Source organism: Actinia tenebrosa, unplaced genomic scaffold (genome assembly GCF_029948245.1).
Source record: "Actinia tenebrosa isolate PJP-AT-01 unplaced genomic scaffold, QUT_ActTen_1.0 PGA_scaffold4__44_contigs__length_22323623, whole genome shotgun sequence".
Lineage (NCBI taxonomy): Eukaryota > Metazoa > Cnidaria > Anthozoa > Actiniaria > Actiniidae > Actinia > Actinia tenebrosa.
Window position 1 is genome coordinate 12,514,015 of NW_028292581.1, and position 22,856 is coordinate 12,536,870.

The 22,856-nt window shown below is 38.8% G+C and overlaps 2 protein-coding genes across 3 annotated transcripts; one reads left to right on the forward strand and one right to left on the reverse strand.

Annotated features, from left to right (window-relative positions):
- Positions 1–588: 588 nt before the first annotated feature.
- On the reverse strand, positions 589–7,662 carry LOC116302540 (DNA polymerase eta). The gene is made up of 9 exons (XM_031711867.1): positions 7,462–7,662; positions 5,755–6,000; positions 4,774–5,035; positions 4,243–4,346; positions 3,937–4,056; positions 3,549–3,672; positions 3,004–3,069; positions 2,485–2,648; positions 589–2,173 (listed from the first exon to the last, which is right to left on the reverse strand). The coding sequence occupies exons 1-9, from the start codon at positions 7,593–7,595 to the stop codon at positions 1,312–1,314; spliced, it is 2,082 nt and encodes a 693-aa protein (XP_031567727.1). The 5' UTR covers positions 7,596–7,662; the 3' UTR covers positions 589–1,311.
- Positions 7,663–7,992: 330 nt separating this feature from the next.
- On the forward strand, positions 7,993–19,313 carry LOC116302597 (apoptosis-stimulating of p53 protein 2). 2 transcript variants are annotated; one of them, XM_031711943.2, is made up of 11 exons: positions 7,993–8,013; positions 9,936–10,083; positions 11,018–11,191; positions 11,946–12,001; positions 12,164–12,425; positions 13,007–13,194; positions 13,483–15,534; positions 16,212–16,345; positions 16,496–16,662; positions 17,359–17,561; positions 18,084–19,313. In XM_031711943.2, exons 1-11 carry the CDS (start codon positions 7,996–7,998, stop codon positions 18,111–18,113), a joined length of 3,432 nt encoding a protein of 1,143 aa, XP_031567803.1. In that variant the 5' UTR covers positions 7,993–7,995; the 3' UTR covers positions 18,114–19,313. The 2 variants fall into 2 exon arrangements, with proteins under 2 accessions (XP_031567803.1, XP_031567794.1); XM_031711934.2 differs by lacking the exon at positions 7,993–8,013 and having other exon boundaries at positions 9,915–10,083.
- Positions 19,314–22,856: the final 3,543 nt, after the last annotated feature.

Consider the following 22,856-nt stretch of genomic DNA (forward strand, 5'->3'; position numbering starts at 1 on the left):
CTCCAAACGGATCCACAACAGTTTGTAATTGCCACATCGAAGATCGATTCCCACGTACAGAACTATTTCTTTAAGTATATATTGTGCATGTATTCATGTATTTAGAGTCAAGTTCAAAACTCTTATTCTTGCTTTTATCACAATCCTCCATGTATATCTCCCATGATTTTTAAAAGCATTTCGCCTAATAATAAATAAATATCTTTATTTAAGTGTCTAGTCGTTCTAGCGATTTGGCACTAATTGGGGACACTTTTCACTCACACACACTACCACTACATTCAATATTCTATGCACACAACGCTCAACTCACATGTTGATTTTTATGGAGGGAGGAAACCGGAGAACCCGGAAAAAACCCTCGTAGCATAGGAGAACAACACATGAAAAAACTCATTTTACACATGACGACCGCAGGGCTCGAAAGACGACGCGTTAGCCGCGAACGCCACCCATGCTACCTAAATACATCATCAATAAGATTCGAAAATCTCGAAAAATCTTTTAGTAGAATCGTAGTCAGAACGAGATAATGGCGGGAATACGACCTTCTTTTGCTTTAAGGCGAACAAAACTAAACTAAATAAAAACAATTAAAAAGTAGATTTTATTTGAGCGAAAAGCGTTTTTGTGCATGAATAATTTGAAATTTACAATTTTAATATTTCATTTCGTATATTTTGTGATCAAAGAATAAAAGTGCGGCAGATACAATAGCGCACGAGTTACTGGTAGATTTTTGTTGCGTGTAGACAATTAATTAAATATTGTATCAATAATCAGTATATTAATTTCTGGGATGAATTTCATTGAAATAAAAAGATACCAATGGTTTGCAACCACGGGGCAGTCGTTCATCATTCTAGATTAGATAGGAACAGAGACATGCAATAGGACGTTTGCATGCTGGCGTCATTTAACTCTGTACCACTACCAAAATACTTTGCGAATTCTCTTTCTTAAGCAAATTTGTATTTCCTCATGAAAATATAAGACAATTGGTGTCCTATTACCAATAACTACCAAATACCTTTTCCGGTGATACGTCAGGGCTTTTGGAAACGGGGCTCCATAGTTATCGCATACTAGGTAAGCCTATACTCTGGGTACCCAGGGTAGGGTAAGCTAGAGGCCTAGGCCTCAAAATTCGAGACGATCGCAAACATCGTATACATCTACGGTCCTTGATTTAATATTATTATCATTTATATAGGCCAGAATGCACCTTTTTACAAGAAAAGGCTTCTGCTACAACCCTTTTTGTCGCCAACATGGCCTTGATGACGTGAGAAATAAAAACCACCCAGTTGGTCACCCTGTGTTACTTGAGCTAAAAAACGAGTGGATCTTTCCCGAGGTTTTGTGTTTCTTTCTTGGCGGTTCATTTGTCCTATTCACATGTCCTTCTCTTTCCTCTTGTTCTTGTAACTCCTTTGCAAAATGAAAATCTAAGTGTTCTGGCATGTTCCATGTTGATACTCTATCTCCACACTTCTCGCACACCGCAACATCTTCACATAACTTTTCGTCTTCCATCTTGTCTTCAAAGTCGTCATGATATGCCTTCGATGTCGAAGGAATTTGTGGATCGAAAATTGAAAATGAGGTGGAAGTAGAGGGCCCTAGCTCGCCGTTATGCTTTCCACACGCCTCTTGCACAGAATCTGTGATTTCCAAGCTCCTTTTTACGTCGTTAATGTTGTTACATTCTTTATTCGTCGAATCATCTGATCGAGCAACAAAAAATGCCTGGATTCCTGTCTTTCTTGGCGACTCATTCGTCCTGCTCTGAATTTCACCGGTAGTTTTCTGAACAACGCATTTCTGTTCGTTGTTATTATCACTGCTGTTGTTCGATAAGAACTTGAGAATTCCCGCCTGTTTTGAAGGAGAATGAGTTAATTCTGACGTGTTCGTCTGCCGTGTTCTCTCGGACAAGAACACATCTAAAGTTCCAGTGTTCGAGTTCTTTACTTCATGCTTCTTTTCAGGGCTGTTACGAGTTATTGTCGAGGTATTTTGATCCGTAGTTAAATCTGTGTTTTGGTTGCATCCATCGGCATTGTTATCTGGTGTATTGGTGAAAAACGTACTGATCATAGGCGTGGAATTATCGGTTAACTTCTCGGTGAATTTGCCGGCTGACAAACTGAGGTTCATAATTGCGGGTTTCCTGTGGAATATCGAGTTAGTTTAATTTCGAGCGATCAATCGACAAGAATCAAAATTTAAATTGTACGCCCCCAAAACCATTCATATCTAAAAAGAAAAAGAAAGAAGAGACAAACAAACAAACTAAGAAACAAAAAACACACGAAAAAGGAAAATGCACCATGGGATACTTTGAGTGTAGAAATCGGTGTCATATAGTTGCGGTTTATAGGTCCAATAGCACTAATGCGCGGCGCGTGTAGGTACTATAAAGCCGAACACGAGGAAAATTCTTCATTGACTTGGTATGGTTTGACGACATTTTCTACTTACCAAGAATTAGCATCTCCAGTTTTGACTCTAAAGGGCAGTAATAGTTCGTAGATATCCTTGAATATACGTTCTACATCTAGTTCTCGTATCGGACACGATCTGGAGCAGTAGTGAGAATTTTCGAGACGAAGGCCGACTGTGATGGACTTGGCTTGACGATCATTCTGAAGAAAAACAAACAAAGAAAACACTGATGTAGCTGTTATGGTGTAATATCTTTTTTGAGAAGATAAAGAGAGGTTCAGGGGTGCTTAATACAATTTAAACCAAATATAACATCGCGTGTCTACCAGAAAAAACGAAAATAGCGGGAAAAGTGGATCATTTCAAGAACAAACAAACAAACAAAAAAAAAAACAACAACAACAACAAACAAACAAAAAGATTAGATGTAAGAAAAAAGCGGCGCAAAAAAGGCAAACAAATAAATCACTAATGAAAAACAACTAGAACTTCTCGTTTGAAGAACAAGACCAATGAGAAGGTTCTTCCTCTATAACAAGGGAAGTGAGTACTTACAACTTGTACTTCTTTCGTGAGTCTTTCATGCAGTTCTTCCACTAACTGTGTTAACCAATGTCGAACCTGTTAAAAATAATCAAAATATCAAATACTAATATAACATTTAAAAGAAATAATGAAAAACTTCTAACCCTACTAGTTTGCAGATTCAGTGCGCAATTCAGTTTTGTTTAATTCTTCAGCGGTAGTGCAACCTCTGGGGTCTTGAAGCAGAGTTTGTTAGATTTTCCCCTTGATTCAAAGATTTTTCTCCGATAAATCTCCGGTCTTCCTTCCTTCGAACAAGCTAAATTCCAATTCGATCTGTGAGTTGCTGTGCCCTGACTTAGATCAGCCCAGAGGTTGTTTCAGGGTTTGATCTATGAGTTAGCTGCCCTGACTTTGATCAGCCAAGAGGTTGTTACAGAGTTCGATGAAATTGAAAGTGTTTTTCTTTAAGTGTGCACGCGAAGAATGAAACTGCAAAGGCACCCAAACTGAAGATTAGATCCTTAACAAAACATTATCAAATGCTACTGTTTTTATTGAAATCGAAATCTAACCTTTTCTACTGTAGCCAGTTTTGTTGTACCAGGAAAGTTCTTGCCACACCCAACAGACTTGGGTAACTGACGAACTCGTACAGGCTCGTTATCGATACCGTGGCTTAACTGATGGATCCATTCACTGATGATGGATAGAAAAAGAAAAAAAGAATAAACGAATGGACGGGAGAAATAGAATGATAGATAAAATAAAAAATAAGCAAGCCATGGAGTGAACTCTGAATGGAATGGATTTACTGAAGACAAAGAGTGGTCTAACAAGATCTATAAAATAACACAATAATGGATGAGAGGGTGTGTGGATGAATAGATGTGTGAATGGATGGGTGGGCGGGTGAATGGGTGGGTGGGTGGGTGGACCTTAAACAGAAAAGGGAGATTTTACCCAGTCTTATCTCCGAATCGTGTCTTTAGCTCGTTGAGTGAATATTTAGCAATATCACCCATGTACTCTGCATTAAGACTGGCACTCACATCCAAACCAAGTTTACCTCCTAAATTACGTCTGCAACAAAAAGAATGATGGAAATAATTCCTATTATAAGTATAAATGAATAAATGAATGAATGAATGAATGGATGAAATATTGAATGAAATATTTGAATACGTTTTCAACAAGTCTTGGTGATGATGATGGTTATCAATGAACCACTGCTTAAAGGGTATACATGCATAATACTCATCAGCTTACATTTTCTTGAGCTTGACAGTTTTGAACAGTTCAGGTACACAATGCATTGGTAGTATAGTCTGTTGGTTGGGTTTGTGAAGACCACATGCAAGTTTGGCAAGCATCTAGAAATAGAGAAAATTGTCAATAGTGTATATAATATTTAAAAAAGAGGCATATTGTCTTCACTCTCTCGCTCCCTCCCTTGGGGATATTAGATTAGTTACCAATCCTTGCTTCACCATATTAATATTAACCAAAGCAAACAATAAACAATGACCAAAGGAAATAGCGGGAGAATTTGAAGAAAAAACCACAAAGAACAAGATATGGACACCATTGAAGTTGGAGTGCAGCTCTCAACAACATGCCCTAGTACTTCCCGTACTTTATCCATTTTATTAAGAACACGAGTGGTTATGGTAAAATTATCACCAACGGTCTGGTTCCAGAAAATATTCAAAACCCACCATGGAGGAAACAAAATACAAGGTTCATATGAACCCCCCCCAAGGTGAGGTATGGAAATTTTCTGGAATCACACAGTATTACCTTATTAGCTGCTACACCTGCAGAACAAGTGAAAGTTGTTTCTGTCAAAACAGCTTTTCTTATCTCAGACATAATTATTGCACCTATAGCAAGTCTTCTAAGACTGGGATCATCCTCAAGTGCAATGCGCCATGCCTTCAGACCTTCCTCTTTACTTCCTTTCTTTTCATCCTCAGTCTCTTTGCTTGGTGTAAATCCTTCAATGAATGATGTCTTCCAAGATTCTGTAACAATGTCTGACAAATCCATCTCTGTCATTTTCCTAAAGAAACATATTTTCATTTACATATAAGAAATAATTTTGACAGATAGACATACTGTAATTGTAATATTGTTGGGTTTCCTGTGGATGAAGTGAGTCCACAGGCACCCCATACCCTAAAGTGCTAGTATGCATCAAAAATTATGATATGAGCATTCATATACATATGTAAGTAATTTATTTTTCTTTTTTGTTTGGGGGAGGGGGGGGGGGGGGTGAGGGCATTGGATGGGGGATAGGGAGGGGAGGCTGAGAAGATGTTTAGAGTGGTCACTATAGCACTGGATTTGCAGCATATCAGAAAACTACACCTTCCTGCTTGAAGACATATTTTTTCATTCCTTCACAGCTACTGGCAATATGATTAATTAGAGATCATGTGGGAGGAGACGGTGGTAAAAATGAAGGCATCTCATGCTTAAATACTAGAGCACCCAGAGAAAACCCATATATCAATGGTGAGACCTAACAAACCGACTCACATGTAAATTAATGCTGATTCCAGGAATCAAACTTGAGATGGTGAAAGGCAAGTGTACTCTGCTAATTGCCCCCCACCCCCACCCCCTTGGGTCAAAAAAGGACCTAAAGGAGCCATAATTTGGGATCACAAAAAGGTCTTGGGTATAAAACTTGTTTATAATAAAATTTATGTTTTATTTGTTGCCTTGATCTGGATCATTTTCATGGAGATAACAAAAATGTAAAGATCCAGGTACCTGTCAACAATGTCTGTTAGGTCCAGATATGCCTCATCAACACTTGCTCTTTCACAGCTCTCACAAAACCTCGACAAGACCTCTATGACTTCAGCACCTGCTTCACGGTATGGGGTCAGATTTGCCTTGCCTCGTGCCACAGGTACTTGCACCAGTTCAATATCTGGGCACTTTTCCTTGGCATCATCACCTCTCATACTTCTGGTTACTCCATAGTCTCTTGCTTCATAGCTGACAGCAATGATGCTACCAAAAGGATAAAGATTTATTCATAGTCTCAGTATACTTCCAGAAAATATCAATTTCTCAAATTAGATGGGGATCAGAGCTTAATTCCCAGGGGAGGGGAAGTTCTCACTGGCAGATCCAGGACAAATAAGGATGACAGTAACTTGGATTCTAGAGGCTCTCTTGCTCCAGAAATTCTCTGTATCTACAACCAAAAAGCACTGGTACTAGAGAGCCTCTAGAAGGATGGAAGGGAGTTGGTAGAAAAATTATAAATCTCCTCTATTCAACCCTCCTAACAAAACACACACAATTTTGACAATGCACACAATGCATAGATCTGATGATTGTGCCAAACTAGTAATAGTGTGTCAAACATTTGGAAGTTCTTGTTGGCATATTTCATCTCTCTCAAATGCTTCTAGATATTTTGACTGTCCATGGTAAAAAAAAAATTATCATGAATTGCAACGAAGCACATATTTCACTTAAAACTACCCTTGAGCATAGGCATACGAATTTAATAATAAGTTAATTAAAGTGCTACTCTGATGAAAATCGCTCAAACTTGGATTCAGCTGAAACTTCCTAAGAATACTCTTTAAAGGTCCAATAATTACTGTATGAAGTATTTTCTCGATATTCATGACGAAAGTATGATATTTTTACGATTATTTTTTGGAGTCTGTGACGTCATACACTCAACATCAAACATTGCTACATAAATTTCTTTGTATATAAATCCTTAATTTATGTTATTCCTGTAAAGCCCAAAGGATGGCTTATGTGCTTATTTCACATTACTTGTGACTATAATTTATATTTTGGGGGTGTTTGGGTATTTCTTTCTCCCTTTACTACTGATATTTTGATCATAAACTACAAAGAAATGTATGGAGCGATGTTCGATGTTGAGTGTATGACGTCACAGACTCCAAAAAATAATCGTAAAAATATCATACTTTTGTCCTGAATATCGAGAAAACACTTCATACAGTGATTATTGGACCTTTAAAGAGTATTCTTAGGAAGTTTCAGCTGAATCCAAGTTTGAGCGATTTTCGTCATAGTAGCACTTTAATAATTTATGCTTTATTTTGAATTTATTATTTTTGGTAAAATGATCAATTTTATAAAGTCCATCACTTTATTCTGAGTGAAAGTAAATCCACCAATAAATAGAAATATAAAATATAGAAAGAGATTCAGGAAGTCCATGATCACATGAGGAAGAAATTTAGAAAACTTCCCTAACATTATGCGAATAGGCAAGTTTAAACATGCCTGAACAGAAATCAAACGTACGTACCGTCAACTTATACTAAAGAAACTTAAAAAATCCCTCTTTCACTTATGCGAAAAAGTAGCGACTTTTGACTATGAAAACTAGCTAAAATTTTCTTTAAATGATGCTGATATATAATCTTATTAATTCCTGGTAGTTTGGTATAATATATAAATAAGATTAGTATTTCTTACCCTCCTCCCTTCCACTTGTTGTACTGCACAACAGCACATGGCTTCCCTCGTAAAGACGGACATCTTCTCTGCTCAACTTGCACATAGAAGCAGTCCATATCTATCAAGGCTATTACACGCTCGCTACATGCCATTCTCGTAATGTTGTGGGGTTTTTAACTTGTTATGGAAGTTCTGATCGATTCATGTCGAAAGTGCAGTTTAAACTGAAAGCGAAATTGTAAATTTTGCCGCGTTATTTTGAACAAAAATCAACTCAGTGGGGTGGTCAGCTATGGTGGACTTCCAGTCAAAAGAAATAATAATTTATTTTAATAGAATCATAGTTAATAAACAAAGCACCCACTTGAGTTTATTTCAATATTGATTTATATTGAAATGATGATAATTTTTTTTCTATCTTTATGAGTTTCTAAATAAATTTAGCGTTTTAAAATTTTGTACCAAAAATATTTTTACCCCCTCCGGGTAAGTACATACCTATTGTATTGCTTAGGAACGTAGCTTCGAATAGCATGCTGGATGGTAAACAACATGGCGGCCCGTGGACGGGTAAGTCGTCAATGAACTCCTTTATAAACTCTTAAATACTAACAAAACTTCATTACAGATAACTATTCTTCATGTTCCCTTGTGTAGGAAATTTCTTGAATGCATTCTATGGCAATTTTGGGAATTTTTTTAGAAGAATTTGACAACCTAAGAAACCTAAGTAGTTTGTTTTAAAAATTCATGCTTGGCCGGTGGCAGTAGTGTATAGCAAGTACATCTTCCTTTGTCATTGAGATGGTTCGTTGATTATAACCAAAAATGTTTAGGTCAACCATTTGATACATTTGTACAAGAGCTTTTGGAGCACCAGGTTGAAGTGTGAGAAAAAGGATAGCATCATTGTGAGCAAGTATTGTATATTATTTTTACCCGAATGCGTTCTGTGGGTTGGTGATTAAGCTCATAATCGACGTCGTGTGCCGCTAAAATGGCTTACCTTCTTTTGGAAAACTTTTTTACTCTGAAATGGTATCCTAATTTTTATTTTATCAAACTAAAAGACATATTTACATCTGTAAGGAGCTACTACACTTGATAGAGTGACTCAGAAAACAAGACCATGTTTACAGAATTAATTTATAACTTAGCTGTCAAAGAATGATTTGTTGTAGATCTTCGTACTAAATATATTCAATTCTAATAATGGAAGCTATTCATGTTTTCGAATTAGCACCTCTTTCCTAATTCGATATTGCAGTGAAATATTTGTCTAGGTTTTTGGTTTACATTCGATCAAATATCAAACAGAATCGATTTATGAGAAAATACTATATTTCATTGATGGAATATATCTTTGAATTCCTATTAAGACATCTGCCATGTACATTATTGTTATTATTGCTTTGCTTTGGTTTTAATTAATTTATTCGTATCCAGCTGTTTTCTCATTTCTACATATCTGTAAATTTAGATTGTTGGTTTAGTATTTTTCTGGATAGTTTTTAGATCAATTTTTAAACCAAATAAAAATCCAAGATTAGAAGGAATAGATTGAAGTTATTTTTCCAAAACTTAACTAATTACTTCAAGCTTATGATGTCATTCTTGATCATAAAGTATTGTTTAGATTCTTGGTTTTAGAACTTGAGTAAGCTGTGGTTAGCTAATTTAATATTTTACAAAAATAGACATTGCCCTTGTTCGCTCTTGTAAATTTTCCAATCATAATAAAAGTTGTTTATACAGGATAGACAGGTATTCATTTTATTTCCCTCATAAAGCCCTGGTTAAATAACTGCTTAACCAAGGTTAATTAGGAATAGGTTATTTGGATTGACACCACACAAGTTAGACAATTGCATTGTTATATAAATTTATTATAACAATAATACGGTATTGAAACATGAAAATGCACAGATATTATCATCATGCATTCTTTTGGAGTCGTGATGGTTCATTTGTATAATTTTTATTAGTATTAGTATTAAAAGTAAAATAATTATCATAGTGTGAAAAAGGAGGTTTAGATTTAAGGTTGCTTACAGCAATGATAGTGTTGAAATCTTTTCAACACTCAGTCTACAATATTGCTTTTCTCTCCAGACTGTTGATTTGTGCTTTAAGCTTTGTCTCCATTCTCCATGTGTTATATATACAAGTAAAACCTCAACTTCATTGAGTCTTGAGCATTAATAGTCTAATTTTTTCCTGGTGCAACACTATGTAATAAGATAAAATCCCATTCTATCATTCTAAATTTAGCCTCCCATTATTAAGAAGTGGGTTGGAACGGGTCATGTGATATTCTGAGGGATGGGGGTGGGGGTACTCCCTTTGTCCAAGTGCTAGGGGTGGTTGACAGTACTTTTATTTGTGTGAACCTTTCAGGGGTTATATATTTCCCATTGATATTTTTAGGTTAAATAATAAGACTGTTTTATTGTTTGAGATAAATAAGTGGTATGGCTCTATTTTATTTCCAGATGAAGTTAAAGGTCCACTTGGATGATAATGGCAGGATATCAGAAATATTTGTATCACCAACAACCAAATGCCGAGACATTGTACAGAGGCTACAAAGACAGATTAGACAGACAAACTGTTGTCTTGTGGAAGTTTGGCAGGGATGTGGTATGTCTTTAAAATACAATAGAGTTTCCAGTCATTCTCAGTAGATCAGAATATGCAGAATCTTCATATTAATAGTGTTTGTTGGATGTTAATATTTGAAAGGCATTTCCAGGACACTTGCCCTTTGTGTTTTCAACAGTGTCATGGAAACGCTTTGATTGACGTCCACCAAAACTCTATTTTATTGTGAATTAATATTGTATGGCTCCACACATACTATTGACAATTTAACTACTGCAATAAAAATATACAGGTATGCATTCAGCAATCATGTGCTGTAATATCAACCATAGACTACAGCTGGAACAACTGCTTGTCCATTTTACAGTTGGAGAACTCAGAAAATCTTGAACTTGATGTGAACTTGGTGGAGTTGAGTGTGTGAACTTGTTATAAGACTGTGTTTTTATAACCAAGTTAAAGCTGGAAAAACAGAGCTTGGAAAATAACCTGTGATCATATTACCTACATTTTTTTACAATCTAATCAATGATATCTCTAATAAATTCAACCACAAGTGCTTTTCCAGGCTTGTAGTTCCTTCCCTGGCCTTCCACTGTTACTAAATCTCATCTTATAAAACAAAACTATGAGAAATGTTAACTTGGTTTCAACTGTAGTCAAAGCAAGTTCAAGCACTAACTCCAACAGGTTCACATGCTGAAAAGAATGTTATATGGTGTGGGATTTGGTGACTTCAAACGTTTCTCTACCCAGTAAAATTCTGGAGAGCGGAGGTCTCTACTAAAAATAGCAGTAATTCTAAAGAATTCAAATTAAGTTATTTTCGTTCATGTTAATAGAACGGCTTGTGCCTGAAGATGAGCTAATTCAGAGTACATTATTTTAATGGGATACTGGCGCAGCACGCTCTACTAAAAATAGCAGTAATTCTAAAGAATTCAAATTAAGTTACTTTTGTTCATGTTAATAGAACGACTTGTGCCTGAAGATGAGCTAATTCAGAGTACATTACTTGAGTGGGATACCGACCTAGAAGAGGTTGCGTTTTATTTACGACCCTATGAGGAGATTTTATCACCACACTTAATGGTCCCAGTCACTGATGGAATTCAAATCATAGAAGAAGACGTACCACAGATTTCAGGTGAGATTACCTCTTTATCTAAATTCCTATTCAAAAGAAAATGGTTGATCAGGACCCCATCTTGGCCAGATGAAATCTTTTTTGACTTGTAACCACATTTTTAGAAATTCTAGCTATGCAAATAAGAGCTGTCATAAGTCTGCATTTGTATTTCAAGGGTGCAGTTTCCAGGGCTGCCAACCCCCTTAGTATTCAATTCTGAAGACCCTTCATACAGAAGGGTCATGGCAACACAGTGGGCTAGCTGTGTAGTGCAACAACAATCCAACATTTTCAGGTTCAAAGATGGTTGAACCAATATAAAAGGTCAATGTGAGGCTGCACTCATAATGTATGGCAGAGGGGGGGGGGGGGGGGGGGAGGGGGAGGGGGGAGGGGGAGGGGGGCAGGGAAAATCTTTAAATGAAAAAAAATTTCTTAACACCCCCCTTGAAGTCCCCCCAAAAATAACTATCCCCCCTCAATCTCTGGACAATCTCTCCAAATCCCTATCTATCACCCCAAATTCTCTGAAAAATTTTTTCGAACCACCTTATTTTACTGGTAAAAATTTTTCCGATCCCCCCTAAATTTCACCTGCTCCTCCCCCCCCTCTGTCATACATCATGAACGCAGCCTAAGCTATATATGATGATAATGTTGGAGATAAGGTGAACTTACCAGGAGACAAGGTCCAAAATCTGGGACTCCCTCTCATTTTTGCTTTCTTTTAAGTTTTCTTTTTCTTTTTGTTATCGTATGATTTTCAACATAGGCTCTACACTTATGGTAGCAAGAAATGGCTTGCATGAGAACCATGGCATCTCAAGGGTAAGACTTGACCCTTTATGTGGTTTTCGTTTTCAAATTGCTTTCTGTAGCTTTTTTATTTATTTGCCACCTTCATTATCAATTATTTTCAACAACTAAAGGTGTGAGCAGGCTTCCACTCGCCCAGTCTTAGCTAAACCATCATGTCTTTACATATTCCAGTATAACATGAGTGAAAGATACTCACTGGAAGATCTTCAGCAGTTAGCAGTTAGACAGCAGCAAGAAATAGAGATGAAAGAACGACTACTAGCTGAGAAAGAACAACAGTTGAAGGAGATTAAACAGAGAACTCGTCATAAAATCAGAAGTACGTACATAGACCAGTTGGAGACTCAGATACACGAACAGGACATGAAAATGAGAGAACTAAGGCAAATACAGGACGAAATTGAAGCCTACAGATTGAACAATAGTGTTTTGGGTAAGTTTTTACTATTCAAGGTGAACCAAGGGTGGCGTAGCGGTAGTTTACTCGCCTCTCACCTCGTGGTCTTGAGTTCGATTCCTGGATTTGTTAGTCTGAGAATTTGTTAGGTCTCTTCCTTGATTCTAGGGGTTTTCTACAAGTTCCACTCTCTGCAAAACCTAAATTCTAGCTAAATTCAAGTTAAATATGTGAATTAGTTGTGCCCTGACTTTGATCAACTCAAAGGTTGTTTCAGGGTTCGATCTGTGCGTTAGCCATGCCCTGACTTCTTGATCAGTCCAAAGGTTGTTTCAGGGTGCGATCTGTGCGTTAGCCATGCCCTGATTTCTTGATCAGTCCAAAGGTTGTTTCAGGGTGCGATCTGTAAGTTAGCCATGCCCTGACTTTGATCAGCCCAGAGGTTGTAAAAAGATTTGAAGTTTCCACTGAACGCAATCTTGGCTTGGCATGCCCTCGTGATTTTTAAGACTTTCCAATTCAGACTTCATTCTTTACTAAAACAATTAGATCTCTTACAGACTTGAGTCATAGCCTAGTACTCATGTATTGTAATCATATGTTTTTCTTTTTCATAGACGAAGAACTGCAGTCCATGGAAACACTGTTTACCATCAAAGAACAGGAACTAGCGATAGCTGCTGCTAAAGTTGAAGGTTTGACTAAACAACTGAATGAACAGCGAGAAAAATGGAAGAACGCCTCTAACCAGAATGAAAGAAATAAGGAAGAGATTGAGGTGGACAGACTGCGTCAGGAACTCATGGTATGTTAAGCATTGTTTGTATGTTGTATTTGGGAAGCACTGGTGGCTTAGCATTGAGAGAGCTCGGTGTCGTGTAGGTTCAAATTGTTTTTTGGTAATCTCTCCTGTGCTTCGAGGGTTTTTTTCTCCGGGCCATAACATTGAAATGACTTTACATTGTCTTTAACTAATTCATTCGCTAATCACAACGCGTAACGTGCATGTTTACGGTAAAATACGACACGCCGCTGGTAGTTATAAGTTAAAAACGAATCCAGAAGGTGAATTGTTCGTCTTTTTTCTTTGCAGACAAGGAATGAGCTGAACCATCAGCAGAGTGTCCAAATGCAGGCACAAAAACAACTTCTAGCAGAAAAACACAAAGAACTATTTGAACTGGACTCACAAATCGACCAACTGACTCAAGAACTGCACAAGAAAAGGGCAGGGAATGTGCACTCCACGCCCAACACAAACCACAGGAATGGAACAGCCAATCAGGACGTGTCTGACATGGAAAACGGTTTGTGGGAAAATGGGGAATCATTTGATTGGAGTGAATTCGCCAATACTAAGGATACATATGACGAAGAAGTACGCTTAAACTACAACGACTCCGACATGAGTATAAGCGGGCATCGTTCACGGCAGAATAATTCTAGGCCCTTAGAGACACTAGTAGAGGAAGAAGAGCCATTGTCACCTGGTACGAGTAAGACGTCTTCAATAGATGGCAGTTCCAATAGTCAAGGAGTTCCTCTTTCTCCCAAACAGGGACGCAAATCTCGCGTGTCGCGGCTGGCTACATTTTTTGAGGCGGAAGTTGCGGCTCAAAATGAATCTAAGGATCGTAAAGGCGCCAAGAAGGACGCGTTTAACGAATCTTCTTATGAGTCGAGGGGAAGTACTTTAGAAATGGGGCCAAAACACGTTGAAACTATGAACACAAGAGGACACGAAATGATAAATAACAGTTCAATGAAACTACAAACGTCATTAGGTCGGGAATCAGAGAAGGCAACTGATAATATATTTTATCATCGACCATTCGGTTCGTCTCCACTCAGTTCTCCGTCTTCTTTATCTTCACTCTCTTCGTTTTCGTCGACATCTTCAACGAGTAGAACTATAGGTAGACATGATGAGCTTCGAATCAATCCAGAAAATGCGTTGAGAAGCAGGGAATCCAAGACTACTGGGCTAGAGACGTCGTCTGTTAGTACCTCTTATGAAAAACCTCGAGAATCTTATTATGAGAGTGAAGGATACAGTGAGTTGTCGAACAGTGTGGAAGGTTCACCCTCAAGTACACAAGACTTTAGTAGAGATAAGACTACAACGGGCAATTCAAATTCTCCATTTGGAAACGTAAAAACATCTTTGCAACAGCTTAGGTCTATGGCTATATCACTAAGTGAGTCTGGTCGAACGACGAGTCGAAGGGGTTTGGGTGTGTCGCAGTCTCCTCACGAGACAAATTCACAAGGACATGCGAGTCAACAAGAAGTTCCTCATGATGAAGAAGTTCATACAAGGTCCCAACAGACTGTCAATTTTATGGTTAAACCTACGGGGACATCGTTTGTTCCACAAAAGACGAACACAACTGAAGTTCCAACTCGGAAAACAAGCTCTCCTTCTGTAGCTATGGTGTTTGCTTCTTCTCCGGTTAGAGATATTTTATCTAGCGATGGCGAGGATGGCAGAACAGAATCAAATCAGAATCAAACAAAAAGACATAGTTATGGAAGTCAAGAAAGAAAGTTTCCCGTTGCTCCTATTCGTAAGGCATTATCTTCTGAGGAAATTTCAAGTAAAAAAAATGATAACACTGACCCAGTATTTAGTACTAGCTCATCTCAGGCAGTTACTAAGGTTAGAATCACGCTAACGTCGTCAGGAATACATCCAACACCAACTACACCAGAGATATCTGACCACACGAGGGGAGAAAATGTTGAATTCACAGATATAAATATCCTTAAAGGAGATGGTAAATCACAAGACAGAATGCGAACTGCTAGGGTTATAGCTATCGACCCTAAGGAACCTTTCACAGTTGAAAAGGGTAGTCCAGGTTCATCGCGGTCAGCGGACCCGGGAAGTAGTGTCATGACAACCACTTCCAGCCAATTACGAGCTACGCCCACAAATAAACAGAACGTTCATAGTACGTCGTTAACAGAAGAGAAAAAATATGGTGATACAGATAAAGGAAAAGTTAGTTCACCAGGTCCCCAGGAAACGCCTACGTCAGGAGAGAGGAAGAGAGTACGTCACGTGATCCTTGATCCTCATGCTGTACTACTGGACGCTGCAGTCGAGGGGGAACTGGAACAAGTAAAACGTGTCATCAGAGATGTAAGTTGAGCAAAAGGAAATGGATATTTAGGTTTTGAGGGAACTGTTTTTTTTATTAACTAATGTAGGATTATAATATAGCTGCCATTTTCAAAACGACTGTCTTTCTGTTTTTGGCGCCTTTGTGCTTTTCATTTACGCAAGGTGCGTAAGGAGAATTTAGGGCATGATCAACGAATAAAGTCAATATTTTGTATTCATTTCTTGTTTGTTGACTTGACTATATTATAAAAACAATGGATCATAAGTAGCTGTGCGTCCATCGAGTAATGCGCACGCTACTTATGATCCATCCATAATTTACTTTTTCATCATTACTGTTTTATGATCCATTCCTTAAGTATCTATAGGAAGGGTCTGAAAACAAAAGAGGGACTACATTCATCTGTTTTTTTCCTGAGAACATTAATGTTCTCTAGGGATTATAAATTGTTTGGGGATTTAGGTAAACGTTTTGAAAACTTTGATTTGGGATTTGGGGTTTGGGGGGGAGGCTTACCTTTTCTGATTGCCAATTTTGGCCTTTTTCAAGGTAACCAATTATAATAAACATTGGTGAACACGTTTAATTGATATTTACATTTCATTATATTCATATGGAATTTTAGTCATTTTAAAAGTACTTAAATATTATTCATTAAAAATAGATAATAAATGTTTTTCTTCCGACCACGCAGGTAGATGATCCAAGCTTAGCTAACAATGATGGTATAACCGCATTGCATAATGCTGTCTGTGGTAACCATGACTCCGTGGTGAAGTTCTTGGTAGAGTATGGATGTGATGTTAACCTACCAGACTCACATGGGTGGTAAGTACTTGGCTATATACAGGCCACTTTATCGGTGTGTCAATTCAATTCCCGAGAGTAATGGAATTTCGTTGCACTGCCATCTAACGTGCGCTCGCACGCAAGTTCTTTTTGTAGTATAATTTCTCGAATATTTATTGTTTACCGCAGGACTCCACTCCACTGCTCAGCTGCCAACAACAACATCAGTGTCATAAAGTACTTGGTTGAACATGGTGCTTGTATCTTTGCCACCACTGGACTGCAGAAGAAGACTCCCGTGCAGTGCTGTGAGAAATCTCTTCCTGGCTACAAAGAGTGTGTTGACTATCTCCGAGGTAAGAAAGTGGCCCTCCTCGGCTCGGGTGCAATGTTTTCTCATTTCAGACCACGTGTCTTTTCCTAGACTATCATTTCTTTGTTTAACGGTTGCGCATGAAAAGACACATGAATATGGATACAACTCAAACAAAGAATCTTATTCTCAAGAAAATGAAACATGGTCTGAAATGGGAAAACGTTGGACCCCAGCCGAGGAGGTCTATTGGATTGATGATGCTACAATTGCTGGCTTTCACTTCACTTCTTTTCATGTATCATGCGGTATGTTCATCAGCTGAATCGCAAGTTTTCAATAGAATTCTTTCTGGTTGACAGCACATGGTGGTCAGGGTTTGACCACCATGTGGAGCAGATAATAAGATTTAAAAACTTTTATCAATTGATTGAAAGCAAGCAATACGATTCTGTCAGTCTCCCGCTAGTTCGATCGGTCCGGTGACCGGTCATTGATTCTAACGAACAGTCAGCAAGTTGGTCAATCAACCAATCAGCCAATTGGCCAGACAGAGACATTTTCAGTCGGGTGCTCTATGAGTGACTCTACAAGTCAGTCGGTCGGTCGGTTATTCGGTCAATATGTCGTTGGCTTTCCTTGTCAATTAAACGTTTAGGGTTTTGTTGGTTTTCCTTTCGTTGGATCTCCTGCAGCCTGTCATTCATTCTGATTCACACAATCTTTCCTCTTTTACCAGATATTCAAGATAACTTTGGAATGACTTTTGATGGTAAAGTGTACGCGCTATTTGCATACAACGCGAATGAAAAAGACGAACTGAGCTTCGAGTGCGGGGAAGAGCTGTATGTGTTAAGAAGGGGAGACAGTAACGAGAAGGAATGGTGGTGGGCAAAGAACAGCTCAGGACAACTGGGATATATTCCTAGAAATCTCCTTGGGGTAAGTGTGGTCTCTGCATAGCCTTGCTTAGCGAATACGTCCCATTACATGAGTTTGCTGTTCAAAACGTAACAGCCTAGTATCTCGCTGTTGTAGTCGTGGGATCGATCCCCGCGACTCGCCGTCATATGTGAGTCGAGTTGCTTGTGGGTTTTCCCGCTGCTCCAAAGGTTTTTCTCCCTCTGCCTGCAAAAATCAACTTCTAAATTCCAACTCGCTTATTGAACAGATTGTTAACCAGTGAATTTAAGTGCTACCCTCTTAAAACGAGGACTATTATTGTTATCATTATATTAGTTCATTAATCTTATAGATTTACAGGTCCTAGTCTCCTCCACAGCCGTTAGTAGTTTCGGTCCCAGATCCTCACGGAGGGCCCCTGAGAACCTGGGAGCGAAACTAATGACGCTGCGGAGGACACTATACAGGTCCTTACAGGTTCGTGTTTGATCAGCGAACTGATATATTGAAAATCTCTTGTAGGTATCTCTTAACGCTTATACTCTACTATTGATGTTTCAGATATCCCCTCGAGTTGCACCTGAAGTTTGACTTAAAGGTAGTCCACTAATACAACTCCTCCTGGCATGCTAGACTTCAGTCCACTTCTGTGTGAGGGCAAAAGTCAGCTAAGTAGAGCAAGAGAGTATGAAGTACTCCAGTAAATACTTCCAACTCTCTTGGTAGAGATTTAGATGTTAACGAAGACTAACTCCCAAACGGTCCCATTATGCTTGAGGAGGTCCATCTATACTGTTAGGGCACAACTAAGTTGAGATATAGCCTCCTCCGCAGGCGTCTTTCGTCTTTTTCTTTTTTGTTGAATACTGCAAATCCCTCAAATGCCCTCAACAGATCCCATTGACTTCAGTCGATCCATAATATACAAGTCAGCTAGGGCATGCAAGTATATTAGAACATATGAACGTGAAAATTCATGAAACGTCCGATGAGCTGTGGTTTCGCGTACTTTGATTCGTTTGAGTTGGTTCTGTGACTTTGAATCATGCTCCGTGAGCTGTATTGGTACACGTAACGCATGAGAAACCAAACTAACTGAATATGTTCCAAGTAAAGAATCTTATTCCTAAATAGCTGTATTAAAAAATAAAAATTACTATTATGCTAAATGGATCTCAAAGTTTGCAACCATCGCTTTACAATATATCTTAACTGAGCCGTGAGTGAATAAAAAGTGTAATCTGATGTTTTTACTTTCAATCTATAAAATAGATAATCATTAATTATTATCAAATTATATAAATTGTCAATAGGGCTTTCGCCCTCGAACCATGATTGGACAGTGTATCTTTCTTTACGTTGTGATTGGTTCAGAGCTGGAGTGGAAGCCATTCCAATGTTATACATAGATACTTTTTCCATTCAGACTTGCTTTAGTGAGTTTAATATTTATTTATTTTCAAATACAGCCGCCGAGCGTAAGCATAAAAATACAGGATGAAATATTTAAATTATTACAGTTAAATTTTCACAATAGTGTTATAAAAAAGATTCTGTTTGTGTTTATCGCGGTTTTTTGTCCTTATTATTTTTTCTACGATGAATGTGAGTTTGATAACCTTTTTTAAATCTCAAAGAGATATTTATTATATAAATATTACTTAACATAATGGTCTCATAATATTAATATCAATTATCATTAATACAGTCATTTGTATATTTTGTTGCACACAGGTTGTCATGATAAACATGTCCTCTAAACGACAATAAACTGAGTGATTTTCAGCTGTACATTTAATGTGGATATTCTCATAGAATAGACTAATTGTATGTGACGGCAAAACAGCTCAATTTGGAGGAAACACAAAAGAATTTCATCTTCTGACAATTGCCCTATTTCACTATGACCTCACATCAAAACAATCTTCAACAATCTATTGTTTAAATACAAAGGATCATGGTCGTCGGACAGGGTCAAATCAACGCAAATTCACCGAAAATTGTTCTAAAACCCGTATCAATCCACGAAGCGAAGTAGAATAGCCAGCAAACGCTCAGAATATTTTTTAGTACATATTAACACATATAATATCTGAAAACCAGGCCATTTTGGATTAAACTGTTTCGCTAGGAGCAAATTTTGTTGAATTTTCTATTGGATTTGGCGATTCTCTCTCCCCCACATAAACAAGCAGTGACGTCATAGTGAAATAAGGCAACTGGACACCTATTGTTGTCTTCCAAATTGAGCTGTTTTGACGACGTATTGCAAGGGGTCTATTCCTCCCTGTCACTGAGGTTTCCAATAACATAGTGACACTCACCATTTTCCATACATTGGCTCACTGGTCAAACAAAGCATTCAGTCGAGGTTGCAAGGTTCAAATTTGAATAATCCTTTAAATAGTACCTTGGCGCCTAGCTTGAGCGCTTTGTGTTTGATAAGTGAACCGATGTATGGAAAATGGTGAATTGGTGTTTAGATTGTGCAAAAATAGTTAACTGGGATACGTCCTTGCATAATTTTGAAAACTACAGTAGTAGTATAGGGAATGGGGGTTCCAGCGCAATCTCAACACGGGGCAAGACCCGTGTCAAAAATCCACCTACGGACGACCCCCACTCCAAGTGTGGTTGAGGGCAACAGCGCACTTAAATATGTTAGTCTATATATGGAGTGCGAAGAATGTAAGAGAACTTTTAAGAAAGAAGCGGATTTGAAAAAGCATTTGAAAATGAAGACGAAGTGTATGAGCAGTTATGATTGTGGATGTGGTAAGAAGTTTGAGACTAAGGTTAAATTGTTTTGGCATTGTCAGGACTGTGAGTACGACTACGACGACCTAAAAAGTGCTTGGTATTAGGTATAAAATATTTCCTATTATATAGATGGAATCCCAAAGCAACTTCAGCACGGTGTCAATACCCGGTAACGGTGAGATTGACGTTAGACAGTTTTGGCGTCAGTCAGAAAGGAAGGTTAAAAGGACTCTCCGAAAAGGTATAGAAGAATTAGGAGCCCTGAAAGCGAGCATAATGGTAGAAGTAAGTTTGTCAAAAGACGAGGTAATGACGACAGCAATGTTGCGATCAAAGTCGTTAGTGATATTAGAATCCACGAATCTGGATAGGTCACTCAGTGAAGCCTTAGAAGCAATAATGGAGTCGCTGTCTAACTACACGAAAGAAGGATCGGGTTGGACAGTAGAGGAGGTTGAAGGAATAGAGATAAGTATGGCCAGGTACGTACCCATACGAGGGGGGAGTTACGTACCGCTACCAACGTGGGTAGAAAGGAAGAAGGCTATTGTAAACGTGAAGAATGAAGACAATCGATGCTTTATGTGGGCAATCAGGTCTGCACTGTATCCAGCAGAGAAGGATCCCTGTAGGACAAGTAAGTATCCCACAGATGATTTAGAGTGGGATGGTGTGGAATTTCCTATGCAGTTGATAGACATCCCCATATTTGAGGAAATAAACGATCTAGCAATTAACGTTTACGGAGTCAGAGAGCAGACGATAGTACCGTTAGTTCTGTCAAAAAGTAAAGGAGAGCGCGTACATTTATTCTACCACGGCGGACACTACTCATGGGTTAAACACATTAGCAGACTATTCTACAGACATACTAAGCACAAAGGCAAAAAGTACTTCTGCGACTGCTGCTTACTGTCATTTACATCCTTAAATGCCCTAAAGAAACACGATGAGATCTGCCGCGGAGTCGAAGAAGTGGCGCAACGGATCCAGATACCCACCAACAAAGAGCTTTCATATGCAGACCATCAAAAGCAGATGCAAGTGCCTTACGTGATATATGCAGACTTCGAAGCGTTGATAACTAAGGAAGAGCAGAAACGTGGTGCTACGAATAAGGTAGGATTACACGAGATCTGCTCCTTTGGTTACATAGTAGTCAGATCAGACGGTAAAGCAAACCCTCCTGTGATTTACCGAGGTAAGAACGCAGCTAATGAGTTTCTAGAAGCATTGCGAGAAGAGGAGGGGGAGATTAGAGAACAATTAAGACGTCCAAAGAAGATGGAATTTACCAAAGAGAACCAGGAGGCTTTTAACAAGGCAAAAAAATGCCACATTTGCCAACATACGCTTCTTCAGTTTGGAAGACGAGCCAAGAAAGCGTGGGATGAAGATGGAAAGTATCTAGGAGAAGCTCATTTTAAATGCGGGAAGTATGCTAAGAAAGGTGAGAAGCCGGGAAAGCCCTCCACGCACTGCATTCACTGCCACAAAGCATTTGTTGAGGATTTCTATGTGGATAAGGTTAGGGATCACTGCCACATCACGGGTAAATACAGAGGAGCGGCTCATTGGAAATGCAATATAAACTTCAAAGTAAATCCAGACATGGAGATTCCGGTGTTCTTTCACAACCTCCGCGGTTACGACTCCCATTTGCTACTACAAGGAACAGACGGCTCCGACGTCAAATGCATACCCAACAACAAAGAGCGCTACATGTCCGTAACTGTGGGTAAGCTAAAGTTCTTAGATTCGCAGCAGTTTATGGCGGACTCCTTAGCAAACCTCGTAAAGTATAACACCAACTTTCCCATTTCCAGTCAATATGGCGCGGAAAGGAAAGGAGTCTACCCATACGAATACATGGATTCCTGGGATCGATTCAAAGAGTCCCTACCACCCAAAGATCGCTTCTACAGCACCCTAAACGAGTCCGGTATAAAGGATGAGGAGTACCAGCATGCGTTAGACGTGTGGGAAAAGTACTCCTGTGAGAACATGGGGGACTACCACGACATCTACCTAAGGTCTGACGTAGTGCTGCTTGCAGATGTTTTCCAAAGCTTCAGAAAGATGGCTATGGAATATTACGGATTGGATCCCGCTAATTTCTACACGGCTCCTGGGCTCAGCTGGAGTGCTTTGTTAAAGAAGACAAATGCGCAGTTGGATCTCCTAACGGAGTACGACATGTATCGGTTTATGGAAGACGGTATTCGTGGTGGCGTATGCGGACCCAGCCGACGTTACGCCCGCGCAAACAACCCCTTAGTAGAGCACGACCCAGAGAAACCAACCACATACATTTACTACCTGGATGCGAATAACCTTTATGGTTGGGCAATGTCACAGTACCTACCTGTGAGAGACTTCGAATGGGATCCAGTGAAGCCGATAGACTTCTACATGCAGGTAGGAAAGGAGGAAGACAAGGGTTACGTCTTAGAAGTGGATCTGGAGTACCCAGAGCGCCTGCACGACGAACACAATGAGTTCCCCTTAGCACCAGAAGCGATAGAGATACCATTTAAGCAGCTAAGTCCGCTGCAAAAGCAAATGTGCCCTGGT